Consider the following 17023-nt stretch of genomic DNA (forward strand, 5'->3'; position numbering starts at 1 on the left):
CTCCACTAAGCCTGGCTATAGAAAATGCATATATATCTATATGTAAGTACACAGCACATATGGGAAGGAACAACTTTGCATGTGCATCCTGCAGTGGTGTCTAGGGAAACCTGCTGTCACCTCCTTTGTGCTCTCAAAGCTCTGAAGGGAAGGTTTGCCAAAAAAAAAAAGTGACATCGTTGTGGATTTTTACAACTGAACAAAGTTTTGCTAGGAAAAATGTAGGTGGTGTTTTTTTCTCTTCTGGGGCATGCTTGTATGGGCATGCAAAGGTAAGGAGTCAGTCCAGAATTAGCCATTAAAACCCCAAATGTTTCAGCATGGCTTAGTAAGGAGGCTATTAGCGCCTGCACTCCCTTTGCGGCAGAGCAGTGCTGGGGCTGATGGAGGAGCACATTGCTCTGTGCAGGGTGGCACTGGGGAGCATCACTCTGTGCCAGGACAGCAGCTGCTGCGTGTGTCTCTCCCCCACAACAAAATCAAGAAAGCTCAGATTAGCAGGAACAGGATGGGTTTGTTCATTTTAGAAATAGCATTAGAAAACACTTCCTTTACAAGTTAATTTTCAACTCACGTGATTAAAACTTGTCAGATGCTAAATGTCCTTTCCCAGTTGTTTTCTCTTTCCTCTCACCCCTCACAATCCCCATTCAAGCTGATGTATGGCGCTCTAAGTCTTAAAAGTTTCCCAGCCCCTCCAGCTGTTTCTCCCATTTGGATTTTTCTGTGATGACCTACAAACCCAGCTGGCACTCCAGTGACAAAGAGCACCAGGCTGCAGCCAGCACACCCCCATTGGACACTGCAGTGTTGGGGGCTGCCCATACCACCCATGCAAAACCCCTGTGTAAGGCCTCAGACAGCACAAGAACTTTGTAAAAATTAAAAAAAAAAAAAAAAAAAAGTCACCGGGGAGGAGAGGAGGGTTTTTTGATTTGGGTTTAAATATGAATGTTGGTGTCTTTCTGTTTGCTTGCACATTTCTGAAATTTGTAGGGTCTGTTTGCTTCCTCTCCTCAAGTTCTACACTGCAAACACTAGTGTTTGCACTTAAATTAAATTAGCCTGAAACCCAAAGCAAGCCAAAGTTCTCCTGCAAGCTTTTCTGGGATAAACACTGCCGGATTGGTGATAGAAAGAGAAAACAATGAGAACAGGGCGGAACTGCCACCTGCAGGCACTTGAGCCAATGACCCTTGTCTGGATGAGGCCCAGGAGTAGCCCCCAGGGCAAAGCTCATGCCCCCAACCCACAGGCACAGGGGTGACCCCTTGTCTTCTCCCCCCACAACCACCTGATCTCCCCATCCCTGAAGCTGCCAAGGGCATCACACACAGCACATAACAGTAGGAGCCTGTTATTAGACGATGATTTTCATATTGGTACAACCTCAGATGCTGGGTATTTGAAAACGGAATCCTTTAAAGTCTGACTTGCTAATTGGATAGATTTTTAAAAATACATCTTTATAGATTATATAGTAACTCAGGAAAATGGACAAATAAAATGGGCAAAGAAAGGACCAGCCATAAACTGCATAGCTGAACTGAAAATGTCGATACCCATCACCTTCATGATACAGCGTTGCAACAAGAAAGGAAAATATCCAAAGGGAGAAATCTTTACCCAGAGGCCTGATATGCACCCAGCAGGAGTCCTGGAGCTGGCCCCAGCTCGAGATACAAGGGGTTTGAAGGGAGAGGCATGATGGTTTTCTTCCCCTTCTCTGTTCTGTTGGCAGTCCCCTGTTGCAGACTCAAGCATGCCTGGGAGCAAGGTCCTGGAGCATCTCTGCTCCCTGAAGGGGTTTCACGAGGTAATCACTGCCAGAATCATGGTTTTCTCCCAGCACCAACTCTCAGATGATGGCACAGTTGCAGCAGCACCTCTCAGGGTAGTCCAGTGCATACACCTTGTTCTGGAGCCCATAGATCTAGTAGAGGTAAGGCTTCCCTGAATACTAGTAGTGAACTTCTGTGATGGAGATTAGCTCAATTGTTTGATGCTGGGAAAGGAAAACTTCAAATTAAATGAGCACTTTGGAGCAAGTGCTGTATCTTGCTTTAGACCGACACACGTAGTGTAGAAAAAAGCCCCAAGTTTTAGGCACCTCCACCAGTGATGGCTGCACCGTGTTGTGTTACTGCAGCAAAAATTGCTGCATATTTAACCTCTGCTGCTCTGCTCCCTTCCTGTCTGAGGGGGAAGGAAGATGCTTTGATCTCCATTTCTGTGGTAATTGTTATTCCCAGCTGAATCACAGGAGGCAGTGCTATGGTGGCACCTTGCCTCCTCATGGAGGGCCCTACTTTGCTCCTTCCTTGTGGTGCTCAGCATCCATTCAGGTCTCCTGACCCACTCTGGCTCCCACCTCCTGCTGCAATTACAAGTGCAAAGCCTCAGTTTTAGATAAAGCTCAATGTCTGCTGGGCTCCAGCCCCTCTAACTCCAGAGGTTATCTATGATCCTGATATTTACCTCCAGCACACAGCCAACACCATAAGAAGCCAGAATAGCATCAGCCATGCAAAGAAGAGGAGATTTTACCCTCCTCCAGATTGCTCTAAGTGATGCTCATTGTTAAGCAGAACAACTTCAGCCAACGACAAGCAGAGGGGGTGAAAAATTCAATGAGGAAAGCGCCAGGAGAAGGCCTCCCGGATCAACATAAATACCACGTGGTGCATGGATGTGCCAGGGCAGGTTTTCAGCACCTGCTTGCCTATACAGTTAGGGGATGCTTTGGCTGGGATGCAGCAGCCTAGTGAGCAAACTGCCTTTGATGCTGAGAAGTGGAAATTATAGGCTGGAATTAAGTTGGAAGGCAGAAATTTGCCAAAGAGCTGGTTTTGACAGACCACATGGAAAATCAAACCATCTCCCTTTAAGTTTATTTTGGTCTTGAAGTTTACTTGCATTTTTAATGTGAAACCTTCTCTTTCCTGTGGGTGAAAAGACAGTATGTTCTAGCTAAACTTTTGCATTTGCAATCACATTTATAATAGCAGCAGCAGACATTACGACACACTAGCGAGAATCAGATGGAGTGCAATCCTAATGTTTGTTCTAAAGTAGCTTCTAAGATAAAAATAGCAGCGATAAATAACGTTTGCCAGGGCTTTGGAAAGGTAAAAGGAACAGGAACAACATCAGTCACCTACATCCTTCAATTCCTAAGCATTTCAAAGAAACTATTTCCCTGGTATTTCACTTGATAACAAAGATCTCTTTGGTAATTATAATTTCTTTTTCATTTGCTAAGGATCACCTCTAAATGAAAGGAAATGAGTGACTATTCCCAACATCTTATTGTGTTTAACCAGCCTCTAATCCACCATGGCTAGCAGGGTGTGCAGCAGGCAGGGGAACATGCCAGCAGCTCCCCATTACCTGCTGGAGGATGCAGGAGGACGTGGCCAACGCTGCTCTGTGCTCTGCAATGACTCACTGCTAGGCCAGGGAGATCTCGGGTCCAGGGAAGTCAATGATGGGGTACACCTGCAAGAAATAAACCCAACAGGGCAGAAGAGAGACCTGTTTGAGAAATACATTCATTTCACCTGTTACAATGGAAGACCTGGGCTAATAATGGCAATATGTAGAATAAACACTAAGGTCAGAGTCACAAAGGCATGTCCATCCCACCCTTGCAGTGCAGAAGTGTCCAAAATAGTGCTGGCCTCTCCAGACAGAGGTTTATGCTGTCCATAGAACAGGACAGCGTGGGGAGAGGCTGCTGTTCCTAAGCTGGCAGGTTTGATTAAAAACTGGCATTGGGTGACTCTGTGCCCCATCAGGATTTGCTGTCACCTTCTTCCAGCAGCACAACACTGTTAAACCTGAAAGGCTTTTTAAAGCCTTTGTTTTCCCTCAGAACGTGGGCACTTTACAGACCTACCGGGCTTTTGGGGCAAAGCAGAACTAGTTACAAATGCAGTTACTTCTTGCATAGCCAGGAGTGATAGCTGTTTATGTGAGAGTCCCGCTGATTTTAATGCTCATAGGACTTCAGATCTAAAGCATTCATTGGAGAGCAACTCAGATTCTAAAGCATGATTCAAAACCCAAAGGGATTCTGCAACACCAGATGCAAAGTCTTCACTACAGATGCATGACATTGAGTAATAGCTCTCTGGGGGAGAGCTGGTTTGTGCTTGGATGCTGCCTATCTCCCAGGCCTGGTACGTGACTAAAGTTTCTACAGGTTACTGAAAAACAGCTAATAAATAATAAAAAGGCACAGTTAAACCCTCACTCACTCGCATTTGCATTAAAAAAGGAAACTCAGGCTGAGGACTGAGCAGTACAGAAATGTCATTGGCTGTGAGAGAACACCATGCTTCAGACGGTTTTGGACTGTTTTGCCCCAGAATTTTGCAGGTTTATAGGGGCAGATTCCCTCCAGGAGCCCTGTACCACAGGAGCTGGAGGACAAGAGATGTCAGCATTGATGAACATCTTGCTTAAGGGCTCTGCACTGCAGGTACCCACAGCAGCCCAGTGAGCAGCCCTGGCCAGAACAGCAACTCTGTGCTGGATCCTGACTCCTACCTTGGAGATGAGCTCCTGGTTTGCTTGTTGATGGCAGTGCCATGCAGGCACTCTGTCAGGGGGCAGGAGCTGCTGTCCCATGCTGTCTCCCTACAAAGCCTGCAGCCAATAGCACTGACACTACTGTGCAAGCAGTGGGAAATGCACAAGGGGCAACAGAAAAATCCCAAGGGATGGATGTGCTATTGGATGTCTCCTGCTATTACTGGAGAGATGAAGATGACTACTGAGAGAGCTCTGCTACTCTGGCAATGGCCACCAAAAGCAACCTGTGGCGACTGAGCACCAACTGCTGCAGCACTGGTTGGTCACGTTTTGTCAGACCGAAAACCCAACAACTCTCAGTTCCTCAGGGAAAACTAAGGATGCTCTCCCCTACCAAGGGGCAGTGGCCCATTGCTGTGTCCATAGCAGCTGCTGGTCACCATGAGAAGCCATTTAACATTCCCCTTTTTCACAGCCACTCAGAAGGGATCCCCTCTGGCCTGGGAGTAGCATTCATCATCACATTTTCATCTTTACATATACTCTCTCTACTGACTTTGCTGAGCAGCTCTCCTGGGAAGTTCAGATGATGCTCAGAAACAAATTCAAAGACATTGCTCTTCCTGCAAGAGAAAGGGAAAACAACCAATCTGAGACTGGTTGTAGGGCCCTGAGCTATCTCCAGGCTCTTTCTAAATGCCCGGTTAATGCTTGAATGCTCCCAAGGACAACAGTCATGCCTGCCTAACCTTTGTGCTCTCCCTCATTAGCTTCTTAATCACTGTGTGTATGCAACAATCATGGATGACTCCTCATAAATAACCCTGAAATCAGACCTTCATGGTGATCACCTTCCCCTACAGCTTTTGGTGTCTCCTATGTCCATTAACTCCTTGCGGCAGACAAGGTCTTTTCTTCTCTTTCCAAAGCCACAGCTCCTACAGCAGGGAACCATCTTGCTCTACTACCCATAGGACACTGGCATGGATAGCGGCTGGTGATAGCCTCCAAAGGAGCTGGAGGTCTCATCTGGTAGACCTGTGCTTGTCTGGGATCATGTAGCCGCAGGGCCGTGCATCCCCCAGGAGTCCCACCAGTGAGATGGGCATGGCTGGGACAATTTTCAATCTCCCAGGATGGACAGAGATGGTGTTTGAAAAACAAAGGTGAAATTGAAGGGAAATTGAAGACATGTAGTACAAAATGGGAAAGTACTCAGGAAGCACTCAGCAGGGCAGGTAACGGGCTTTTTGCTAAACCTCACAAACTAAGATCTTTTTCAGCCCTATCTGTTATCTCTGGCACTACAGCTCCCAAATGGGAAATGCCAGAGCAACACCACAGCCAGCGGCAGTGGGTCACCAATGCCCTAGAACATTGCCCCAGCTTTGAGTCTGGGCTGCATCAGCTCGTACCAAGCTCAGTTCCATTTCTGAGTTCTTGTGTGCCCTTGGAACACCCTTCACTTCTGTGAAGTCGCTTCAGCCCCTACGATGCCCCACAGGCAAGGCTGCCATCACTAAGGCCTAAAGCTGCCCCTCTAAGCCCTTGTTTCTGCCTGACCAAAGGCAATACTCTCCCAGCTTCTCCTCAGGGAGCTCAGCTGAGCTCCCAAACCTTGTAGTAGAATAAGGAATAAAAGTAACAGCTCTGAACCCATGCTGCTCACCAGGTTATCACCAGCTGCTTGAAATGCTGCAGCTTTTTCTCTCCCTGACAGGTCACACAGGTGTTGCTGCCCCAACCAGAACAGGTATTGCACCTTTGAATGCAACAAAATGGGGTTTAAACAGGATGCAAACACTGTCCATTTTGAGTCCTGTGGACCCAGGAGTGATTTATTTCAGAGTGTTTGTATAGCTCAGTAGCTACAGAAGTCAATAATAGCACATGCACCACGCGTACATCCCCCCCGGTCTGTGACTCATGGGATGCAACATATTTGCTGGGAAAAAGAAATGACTAATTCCAACCTCAAATCTATTTGTAAATGCGGAATTAGTCAAAGAATGCATTTGTACATCTAATTAGGGATAATCACAATTTCCCCACACAACGGTAGGAAGGCGAGTGTCACTTGGAAGATGCCACTGCATGTGCTTCTAACAGATGCAGGAGGCATATGCTTATGCATGGAGCATTTTGATTGCATCAGTGCAGCACAGATTAGCAGCAGTTAACAACTGATTCATTAAGGCTCTTCAAGCCATCATTAGCCCCAGTGGATTCATGCTTTAAAATGACTGCCATGATTATGCACAATACCACCTATGTTATTTTAAACTTACTGGAGCCACATAAACAAAACGGCTTTAGAACAGCGCCTTCTCTTTTTTTGTCACTTAAAGAACATTCTAAAGCCTGTTTCATGTTTGGTAAAAAGAGAGGGTGGTAACAATTCCCCAGGCTGCACAGGCTGTGAAACCTACCAAACCCCAAACGGGCACTGCAGGAACCAGACCTAAGAGCAGCACTGGAGTTTGCAGTTCCATCCAGGCCCATCCCATGCTTTCATTGGAAAACCCAAGGCTTCCTCCAGTTTCCTAGAGGAGCAGGGAAAAGTGACAGTCCTGTAACAGAAAGGTCAAAATAGATGGAAAAAAGGCAAGCCAAAACATTATTACTTTCCAAAGGCTTAAAAGCTGCTCTCACAAGTTTGGGATGCCAGCTTGGTTCTTGAATACTGGGGCTGGGAGAGCACACAGAATGAATCATAGAATAGTTAGGGTTGGAAAGGACCTTAAAATCATCCAGTTCCAACCCCCCTGCCATGAACAGGGACACCTCCCACTAACCATGTCACCCAAGGCTTTGTTCAACCTGGCCGTGAACACCGCCATAATAATAGACTAATAGAATCATAGATGTTAAAATCAAAGTTCTTTTAAAAATGAGAGCAGGGAAAGTCCATTTCTAACCATTTTCCATGGAGAATAAAGCTATTGCTGTATTTATTATTTATTGCTGTATTGTTTTATCTGGTAGGTGATCTTCATAGTAGAAAATAGAAAAAGCACACAGGCATGTAGAGTATGTCTCAGCTCTGTACTGTAACGTCTGCCAGCAGCACACACATGGAGTCATTTTGGCTGAAATGTACTGGATTAGGTATGTTCCCTTACTTCCCCAGCTTTCCAGTGGTTTCCTCCTACCAGGAGACCCTTGGTTGTTAACTTCCACTAGGCCAGTGGGACTAGGATAACTGGTTTCTACTACCCATACACCTCTGCCTGAGCAAACACGGACTAAGGGAAGCTGTACAGCCTGAGCAGAGCCACGCTGACATGGAGCCCCTCATACCTTTTGCGACCTGTGCCTGAGCAAAGCTGGCATCTCTTCTGCTGCTTTAGCCTGTGTCGGGATCCCTTGCACGTTACACACCTTGTCTACAAGCACATGAAAGAGTTAAAACAGGCAAGGACTGCTCAAATTAAAACACATCAGGTTTATAAATCAAAAGCTTTTATGCGCATTAGCAAAATAATTGCTAAGTCAAGATTGCAGAGGAAGGTGTATGTCAAGTACACACATTGCAAAGGAAGAGTGTGCCAAATAGCTCGTAAACTGTGACCCTGGATCAATCAGGTGTTCCAGTCAAACTCACTAGTGATGCAAATTAGACACAGTTTGGTTGAAATGCCTTTTTTTTCTTACACATGTGGGGTTTTATACATGTTGTTTATTCTCCTAGCTAGCAGTATACTTTTAAGTATTTGTATTTAATCAGATGAGCTTTAAGTGGCAAATTTGTGCAATAACAATACATCTTTTGGCTGCCTTGGAATATCTGTGCAAAAGGAGAAATAAAGACAGGAGGCCAGATTTATGGCTGCACTCACATCCCTGGGTTAAGCCTCCTCTCTCATTCAGAAACCCCAAACACAGAAATGAGCACATCTGAAAGACAGCAAACCATTTTTCTTATCTCATGCCTAAGATCTGACCCAATTTCAACAGTGCAGAAGCAAATTCTCCTTCTCACCATCATAATATGTAGGCTATTGATTGAGGGCAGGGTAAGACATCTTTGCTACCTGGGCAGGGTTTTGACAGCCCCATTCAGCATCACTGCAGGACCTGGAAGCTTGATTTGAACATGAGCCACTTTGGGATACAGGGTGGCAAAGGGGGAATAAAACAGAATTTGCGCCATGTTTCCAGCCCTCATAATAAGACAGAATGTGTTGTGATTTTACAAATGAACCTGAGCTTAGAGGAATGGGAAATGCAGCCTGGCAGAAGGTTTTCCAGCTCCTTACCTGACCTGTCCCATGGCACACCCTGCACTTGGACCAGCCGTGACCATGGCATCTGTGACAGTCCTGAACTCAGAAGATTATTCATGCACAGAGCTTCCCGGGGACTTTGGGTATGTCATATTAAGCACAGGCACCCTTCCTGCATCTATATTCAGTGATAAAATTCTGCCCCGAATGGGAAAGAATCCAACATCATAAAATTGTGCTGTATGACCATTAAAGGAGTCATAAATAATAATTATTTAACAAAGGCAAATATCTGTGCAGTGCTGGCAAAAGAAAGTACTTTTTTTTGTTATTCATCATTTCACTTAAAAAGTAAAATAAATTGTCTGGCTATAGAGCTTGTCAAAAGCTAAATGGGATCTGTCATGGAAACTAATGTTCTCCTAATGTTGGGAAAAAAAAAACAAAAGAGGAAAGATTATCCACTGCTGTTTCTCAAAAAGGCTGCAGTAAGATTTGTCCTCAAAGTTCGAGAGGAAGAAAACACCAGGAAGAAGGGATCTTGACTGTTTTCACTGGTGTTTAATGAGGAAAACCCAAAGAAAATGAGAACTGCAAAAGATGCCTGAGGAGCTGAGTATCATGGGGAAGGTCCCCCAGCCCCACAAGGCCATCAATGGGGAAGGGGCTCAACAAGCAGCTAACAAGAAGGGAAGACCCACTCTGACAAGTGCTGAGCGGGGCATTTGGCACCATCATGTCCTGCCCTGGAAGAGTGGGGGGTGCCCAACCTCCCCATCCCAAAGGTCCTTTGGGGCATCCCTGGGGGGGGTGCAGCTGCTCCGGGCTCTGCAGGAGGGGATGGCATCTTACCCATCTTGCTGGAGGTGGTGCATGGATGCTGGCCAGCTCCTGGCACTGCTGAGGACCCACAGACTGCATCCCCATGTGAGCATCACACCAGGTACTGACCCTACATGGTCCATGGCACCCTGTGGTGCTGAGCATCCTCCTGCCACCGTGACAGTCCCCATCACTCCCCAGCCCTCCCAGCAGAACCCCCAAGGCAATGCAGGCACCTCAGATTAGCTGTTACCCAAAATCCATGGCTGAGGCTCCCCCACACTCCTCAGCAGGCCCATAAAAAGCTTCACTGCGCACAGATGCCCATCTCAATCTTTGACTATACGTGGCACTTGATAGGAAATTACTGGGAAGTAAGGGCTTCTGCTCCCAGGGTATGACACAAAACCTCCCCTAGAATGAGAGAAGCAAATTAGGCTTATAAAGGCATTTTGCCCCAGCTTTGTGGGAGCTGCAGGGTCCAAATAGCCACAAGGGAGCAGATCCACCTGATGCATGTTAAACCAGGATCAAGTCACCTCCAGGAGCTACATGAGCCCTGGACAAAGAGCACTGCCACAGACCCCAGCTCCAATGTATAGGTCATAGAGCTATTCCAGTGGGATTTGGGGTAATCACTTACTGGTGAAGGGCTCAAACACCCACTCGCTTAACCTCGACTCACTGAATGTCTTCAGTCGATACTAGAAGAGAAAAATCACACTGACCAGAAAACGAACTTGTACAAAGTAGGCATTTAAATGTGAACTGTGATTCGCTAATGCCAGGTCTCAGGAGCATTCCTGGATTTTTCTAACAACTTGTGTAGAAAAAGCTAGCTGGAGCAAGCGCTGGCACAAAGGAATATCTGCTCTACAGTGCCTATTATAGGGCACTCCCAGCAACCTGTTCCTCAATGCTCTTGCATTTTCTCACCCAAGAAGCCCCAGAATAGGGCACAACAGCACACCCCTGGCCAGCTGGCCAAGCAGGACCCATAGCAAAGCCTAACACAGAACCCACCAGCTTGGTTTGTTGGGTCACCCCATGGACAGCCAGTCCTCAAACCAGGACCGACCCCAGAGCCAGCAAGCACCAAACCTGCAATAACTATCTTCAGAGAGAGGAATGAAACCAGGGAATCAAAGCCCACTTTTTCTGTGAAACGAAATGTTCACAACGGCTGGGATGTGGGGCTTTACAGGTCACTCTGCCTTTTCCCAAAATACCAAGCTGCAGGGTAGATTCCTGCAGTTTAGGTAAGGAAAGTGCTCTATTGCCAAAGCTGGGCTGTCGGAAAATGCTTCTAGGTGATGCTTTACTGTAGAGGAGGATGGACCTTTCAGCTATAAAAGCTGAATGTCAGCTCTTAAGTAGACTTCCCTTGGAAATCACTTGTATGCTCACATTTAAAGTAGGATGGAAGCTGTTTCATTTAATGAATGGATGGCTCCTCATGGCCTGATGCTACTGTTTGACTGAAAGTTATCCCAGCCCCTCCCAAGAGCTGCCCAAGATGCTGGTTCTGGAGGTACTCACTCAGTAGGTGCCTGGCTGCCACAGGCACTGGAAGACCAGCTCCCCTGCCACCCTGTTCCCATAGCAGCACCACAAGGACGTGAAGTACAGGAGGGCTTGCCTGGCCACCGCCTCTGTCATGGGGGGCATGCTGAGAGACAACAGTGACAGGTTTGTATCTTAACTTACAAAGGGTTAGCAGGAAACATGCAGTGTATTTAACCTGGTACAAGAAAGGGAAGTGGAGCCCGTGTGGGAGCACTCACCCCCTTACCCAATCACAGCTGGTGACTGTCTTATTGCAAAAAGAATAAGGGATTTGTATTCTAAAGCAAAGTCTTCATGCAATATCAGTCAGTATTAAAGGGTGGTCTAAAATAACCCTCGCCTTCAGCAGGCTGGGTAAAGGTTTGAAAGCTGGCTTGAAACATTGATCACTGTCCTGCAGCCATTTTTTCCCCTCTCATTAAGGCTGAGAAACACAAAGCCACCAGATATCCAGTCTGAATCCTTTGTGTAGGTGAAGAAAACAAGCAGGAACAGACTCCCACCATCCTATCCTACTATGGACTAAATGTTGCTTTTTGAACTATGCTTTTTCCTCTTCCCCATGTACAAAGGAAAAAGGTGTGTTGTGTACTTGCTTTTGGCTTGGGTTTTTTAAAATCCAAGGTGAAAATCAGGAGACAAAAAAAGACAATAAGCAATAAGAGCATAAAGGACACAATAACTGACCCCTGGGAGAAGGACTAGCACAAAACCTGTGCGATACTCATATTCTAAACAAAGCTTTAAGAGTTTGGGCCCCATCTCTGAGGAGGATGCTGCCAGCACTGTTGGTGCCAAGGGGTCTGTGTCTGCCCTGGACATGCTAGAGGCCAATGATGAGTGTGGTGAGGACATCCTTTTTGCCATGTCTGAGGTCCTGGGAGCCCTGCCAGCTCGGGATGCTGATGCAGGGGATCACCTCCCAGCCTAGGGCTGTGCTGAGCTGCATTCAAAAGAAGTGCATAAAACACACGCTCCCAAGAGCTGCTTGCCGGTGCTGCACAAAGGGGTGCCCCCTCCTCTGCTTCCCGCACTCACCCATCAACTCCAGAGGTGGTGACAGGGGCTCTGATCCTATAGGAAAGGGCAACTGAGGAATTCAAGCCCAGTTTAAACCCAGGGCAGGTTTTGCTCACAGCTGCAGAAAGATTCAGCTGTAGCACCTAAAGCCAGTCCCAGGTGAGCATTTTGCTTCACTCCAAACATCCCACACAACCCAGCCAGAAGCTGCTGCCTGTTCAGCCCACCCCAGTGCCATTTCCTCAAAGCACTGGGACAGCTCCCAGGTGAGTGGGCAGTGCCTGTGTCCACAGCACTGGCTCCATTACCTTGCTCAAGGAAGCATAGCAGTCCCAGCTCCCTGCTTGGCTGAGGTCTTGATGACTTTCCAAGCAGGGAGAAGCACAGCCAGATATCAAAGGTAATTACTTCCCAAACCATACCTGCCTGCAAAAGGAGCAGGCCACAAACTGCAGCACGGGAGGTAAAAGTGATCTGTGAGCTAGCAGGCACATGCCCATTGCAGTAGCTGTAGAGTACAAGAGGGAGGGCTTCATGGAATTGCCCACCTTGGGATAGGCAGCTGCTGGTGTTTCCCTGCTGCCAGAAAAGTTAACAGAGTGCGAACTGTCAGAGAGACAAAATCAGTGCCACGCATATACCTGTGTGATCCACTCACAGCCATCCAGCTGCTCCTGGGGTGCAAAAGGCACCAGGAGACATCCCGGCTTTGGGTCCCGGTCACCTACAGCACACAGAAATATTAGTGAGGGAGCCTGGAGGTCAGACAGTGCACGCAGAGACCAAACAGATATCACAGGCCAAGAGGCAGGCAGAGGATTTGCTGTCCTTTCCCAGTGCCTCGCTTTCCAGGAGCTCAGTCCTTGTGCTGAAGTGGAGCAACACTGACACCCTGTGTAGGTGCCAAAGCCCTGCAGGTCCCCAGCTGCCTCTGCTGCCGGGAGAGCCGAGGACCGGGCGTTACAAGCCCGGAGGCGAGGAGCCCGCAGCCTGGGGCACGATCCGCACCCCTTGGCAGGGAGCAGGCAAGAGCTGCCAGGATGGACACCCATAGCAGATGGGTTAAGCACACGGGCAGGAGAAAGGCACCAGGAACTTTCCAAAGACCCAGAGACGCTCTCTGGTCAGTTGAAGAGCTCAAAGTTGTACACGTTTACATCTTTACTGGGACACAAATGTAGATAAGAAGGCCAGCATCACTTGGCTGCCTTTGACACGCCAGTCCTTAGATTGATCAACAATGACTCTGCTCTTTAAGCTCACTGCCTTGTTCTAAAAGTTTCCAACTTATTTTAACTCAGCTCGTGGGACAGCAGTTGTTTGTTTCCTTAGGTACCACTCTAAAAATACCCACTGGTAGCAACTGGTCCTCCTGATGCCCAACACAGAAACCATTCTTTTTATTAAGCCTTTTATCCAGTGACCTTTTCTATTGCAGCAGCTGATGACAAAAATTCAGTCCATGCAAGGAAAGAGTGCACAGAGGAGCCAGGAAATGCCAGCCTGGCAGCAACATGCAGTCTCACAGGCATGGAGAGGCTGAGGGTAGTCATCCATCAATTTGATTTACTAGACTTCTCTGCTGGGAGCATGCTGCTTTCTTCCAGGAAGCAAAATTCATCTCTCCATTATTTCTTCCTATGAAAATAGGAAACTACAATGCTTTGTTTGAAATGTCACATCCCTCACACAAAAGACCAGGGTGTCCTTGAGCCAAAGGAGCACAGGTTTCCAAGTAATGGCGAATCATAAGCACTACAGAGAACATAGCCATGAAAAATAAATCCATAAGATGCCTTCAGTATGATTATCTCTGTCATGTCTAGACCAAACAGAAACATCTTCAAGGATCTCAATCAATTTTGGATTCACTTGCCAACTAGCTCGCAATGCAAGTCTGCTGGAGCTTGAGTCATGATAAAACTACAGCTTCCTTTTCCATGCCACAGGGTGGGAAACCACACTGGAGCGGTGACTTTAATTCCCTCTATTTTGCTGGTGGTTAGTTTTGGTGTTTTGATATGCCTGTATACAATTGTGTACTCATGAGGGAAAGGACACAACTGTGACTGAAAATAGTGTGAACTTCCCACTCAGAATTTACAGCATTTACAAACCTTTAAGGACAGAAAGGACTCTGCACCTGCTGAGTGAGGTCTCCTATTTTTTCAGTTCACCAAGACTCACACAGCCCTCTTCAGGTCGGCAAGGGCCCTGCTAGGCACACATCTAGTCTAGGTCATGCTTTGCCAAGGTTTGACCGGATGATCCTCAAGGTCCTTTCCAACCTGGTATTCTATGAGTCTATGATTTCCAATTCAAAGTATAATGGACTTATGTACACATTATCAAGAAAACCTGAATGTCTCTTTTTAATGTGCAAATGCTAAACAAAAACCTGTTTAAAACAAAACACGGAGATAAAAGTACCAAATTCCAGTCCAATAGAAATGGTTTAAATGACCAGGTTAAAAATATCCCGAATCCAGAGTAAATATATCAACTGCACATTTGTTGCTACAGTGATGTTGTTGGAAATCAAAATAGTCTATAAACATGAACACATAGCTCCGTTTTAAACCAACAATAAGTCTGAGATAGGTTTTGACCAAAGCCAGAAAATTCAGAGCTTAGGCTGTTAGTCATCTGATATTTCAGGTTTTGCTCCCTATCATTGGGATCCAGCTCTACATACACAAAAATAGCTGGCAAAATTACCACCATAGTGACAGAGCAAGTTCCAGCTTTTGACTCGAAGCACTGTTTGTTAGATTTATATACAATCCACATCACAGCATTCCTTAAAACCTGGTATGCTGCAAGGTCCCTGGCACCGAGCTCACCACCTGTACTCCCTCCTGTAGTGCACACCAGCTTCCCACTGGACTCATCCAAGCCGGCATCAAAACATGATTTCACCTTTGGATGAAAATTATGTTATTAGAGGTTTGGCCTTTTTGTAAGCAAATAGGGCAGTGCTGGATGGTGGTTAAAACATGGGCAATTCTCCATGCTGCCGTATTCCTGCCCTTCCTGCACGGGGACACCAACAGCTTTGAGCATCTTCTACAGAAGGACTCCCTGTCCTCCACAATGACCTCCAAGACACTGCCACCTCTCCCTGCTGCTGCCTCTGAGTGATCAACTGCAATGAGTGTAAGAGGCTGCAAGCTGAGTAAAGACCTACATGGGTGGAAACCCTAGTTTGCTTTCATGAGGTGCCCAAGAGCCACATGGCCCATGTGCACTTAACATTTGCATTCCTTTGGTGTCTAAAATCAGGCTTTTATGCATGAGCTTGAAACAGTCAGATGTAACAGTGGTATGCACTCAGACCATGTTTCTCAACTGGAAGTTCACTCATCTCTCACCCCAGGGTGTTGTCTGCTAAGCCTCGCTTGCGTTGTCAAGGCTCAATACATGGGACATGACTGTTGGGCAGCTATAGAGAACCCCTAAAGGAGAGGAAGTTGGCATGAACAAACCTCTCTATGGGAACCAGGGGTGGATTCCTCCTGCCAGAGGAGTAACTGTGCTTTCTTGCTCAGGGAGATTCCTTTGCAGAGAGGGACAAGTCCCATGCAGGTATAAATAAGAGCCAAACTCTGCTTTCCCCACACACTCTTCCAGACAACCCATGGAGACAGCAAATATTGCAGCTGGCAAGCAGCAACTGAGCCAAAGCCCATCAATGTCAGCAGGAAGACCCCCATCTTCAGTGCATTCAGGACTGGATACATAGCCAAAAGTTTGTGAGAGTCTCAATCTTTGGCAAACCCTAGCAGTTAACCTGCAGGTCTCATCCCCATCAATCACTTTCCTTACTGCTGCACTACCTGCCTGGGGGAGCTGGATGTCAGTGCTCCACACAGCACCTCCAGGACCACAGACTTTTTCATTTTACCCATCTGATTAAGCAGAAACTTCCTGTACCATCTTTATTTAACCTAATCAAAGCTTTTCTCATTCATAAATTAAGGAACCTCAGAACTCAATTACTTTCAGTAACATCAGTGACAACAATATTTCACTGGGGCTCTGCATAATTAGTTTCTTCAGGCACCATATTAACATCTAATGAAAAAGATATAGTCAAGGGCATAATTTCAAGGCTCCATCATGACAGCTATTTTGATTAAGCAGCATTTTGCTAAAAGATAACAAGCCCCAGTTTAATCTCTAACCCATCAAGCAGTTTATAGTGGACTCCAAGAAGCCCACGTTAAAGACAACCCCAGGAAACATCTCAGGATTACAGATTCAGTGGCTAAGTTCACACCTCTAAGGATTCCTGTTCCACTGGAGTCAGCGTGCTTTGTATTGTGCCTAAAGATCACATTTAGGTCAGAGACGTGGCACAACCAATGTGCCAGCTCCTTCCACAAACACCAACTGGATGAGTGCATATACCGACATTTGGTGGAAGATATTTCAGTTCTGGAAACAGTTATTTTTAACATATTACTTGAAAACACAGCTCATTAATATCTTAATCAAGAAGTACAACGGCATAAAAATAGTAGAGAAACTCATCAGCTTGGCATGCAATGTATTTCTTTTATTTTCACTTACTGCCTCCTTTCACTTCTTGTTCCACTTATGAGGGCTGGGAGCGGAGATGATCCTGTCCCAGCAGTCTCCTCTGGAATACATTGTTTTCTGCAAATTCTGCTCACACCAAGGAAACCCAGCCCCTTGAGCCACTCCCCTCTGCCAAACAATGCAGATGTCGGGAATTAATGAATTGCTGTCAAAGCTGAGTGAAGCAGAAGTTTGCCAGGAAGGAAAGTGCCAGACAGCCCATGCACACCATGCTGGCTTCCTAATGGAAGCCCCCTTGGAGAGGAAGATGG

The 17023-nt window shown here is 46.6% G+C and overlaps 1 protein-coding gene across 1 annotated transcript; it reads right to left on the reverse strand.

Annotated features, from left to right (window-relative positions):
• Positions 1 to 1858: 1858 nt before the first annotated feature.
• Positions 1859 to 11252, reverse strand: SSUH2 (ssu-2 homolog). The gene is given in 9 exon segments (XM_057422866.1): positions 1859 to 2005; positions 3391 to 3498; positions 5060 to 5159; positions 6206 to 6298; positions 7837 to 7922; positions 8796 to 8858; positions 9464 to 9489; positions 10228 to 10288; positions 11160 to 11252. Coding segments are annotated over 9 exon segments (777 nt in total).
• Positions 11253 to 17023: the final 5771 nt, after the last annotated feature.

The sequence above is a fragment of the Pezoporus wallicus genome, unplaced genomic scaffold, assembly GCF_028554395.1.
Source record: "Pezoporus wallicus isolate ANWC-B61680 ecotype Strahan unplaced genomic scaffold, APGP_CSIRO_Pwel_v1 contig_7073, whole genome shotgun sequence".
Taxonomy (NCBI): Eukaryota; Metazoa; Chordata; class Aves; order Psittaciformes; family Psittacidae; genus Pezoporus; species Pezoporus wallicus.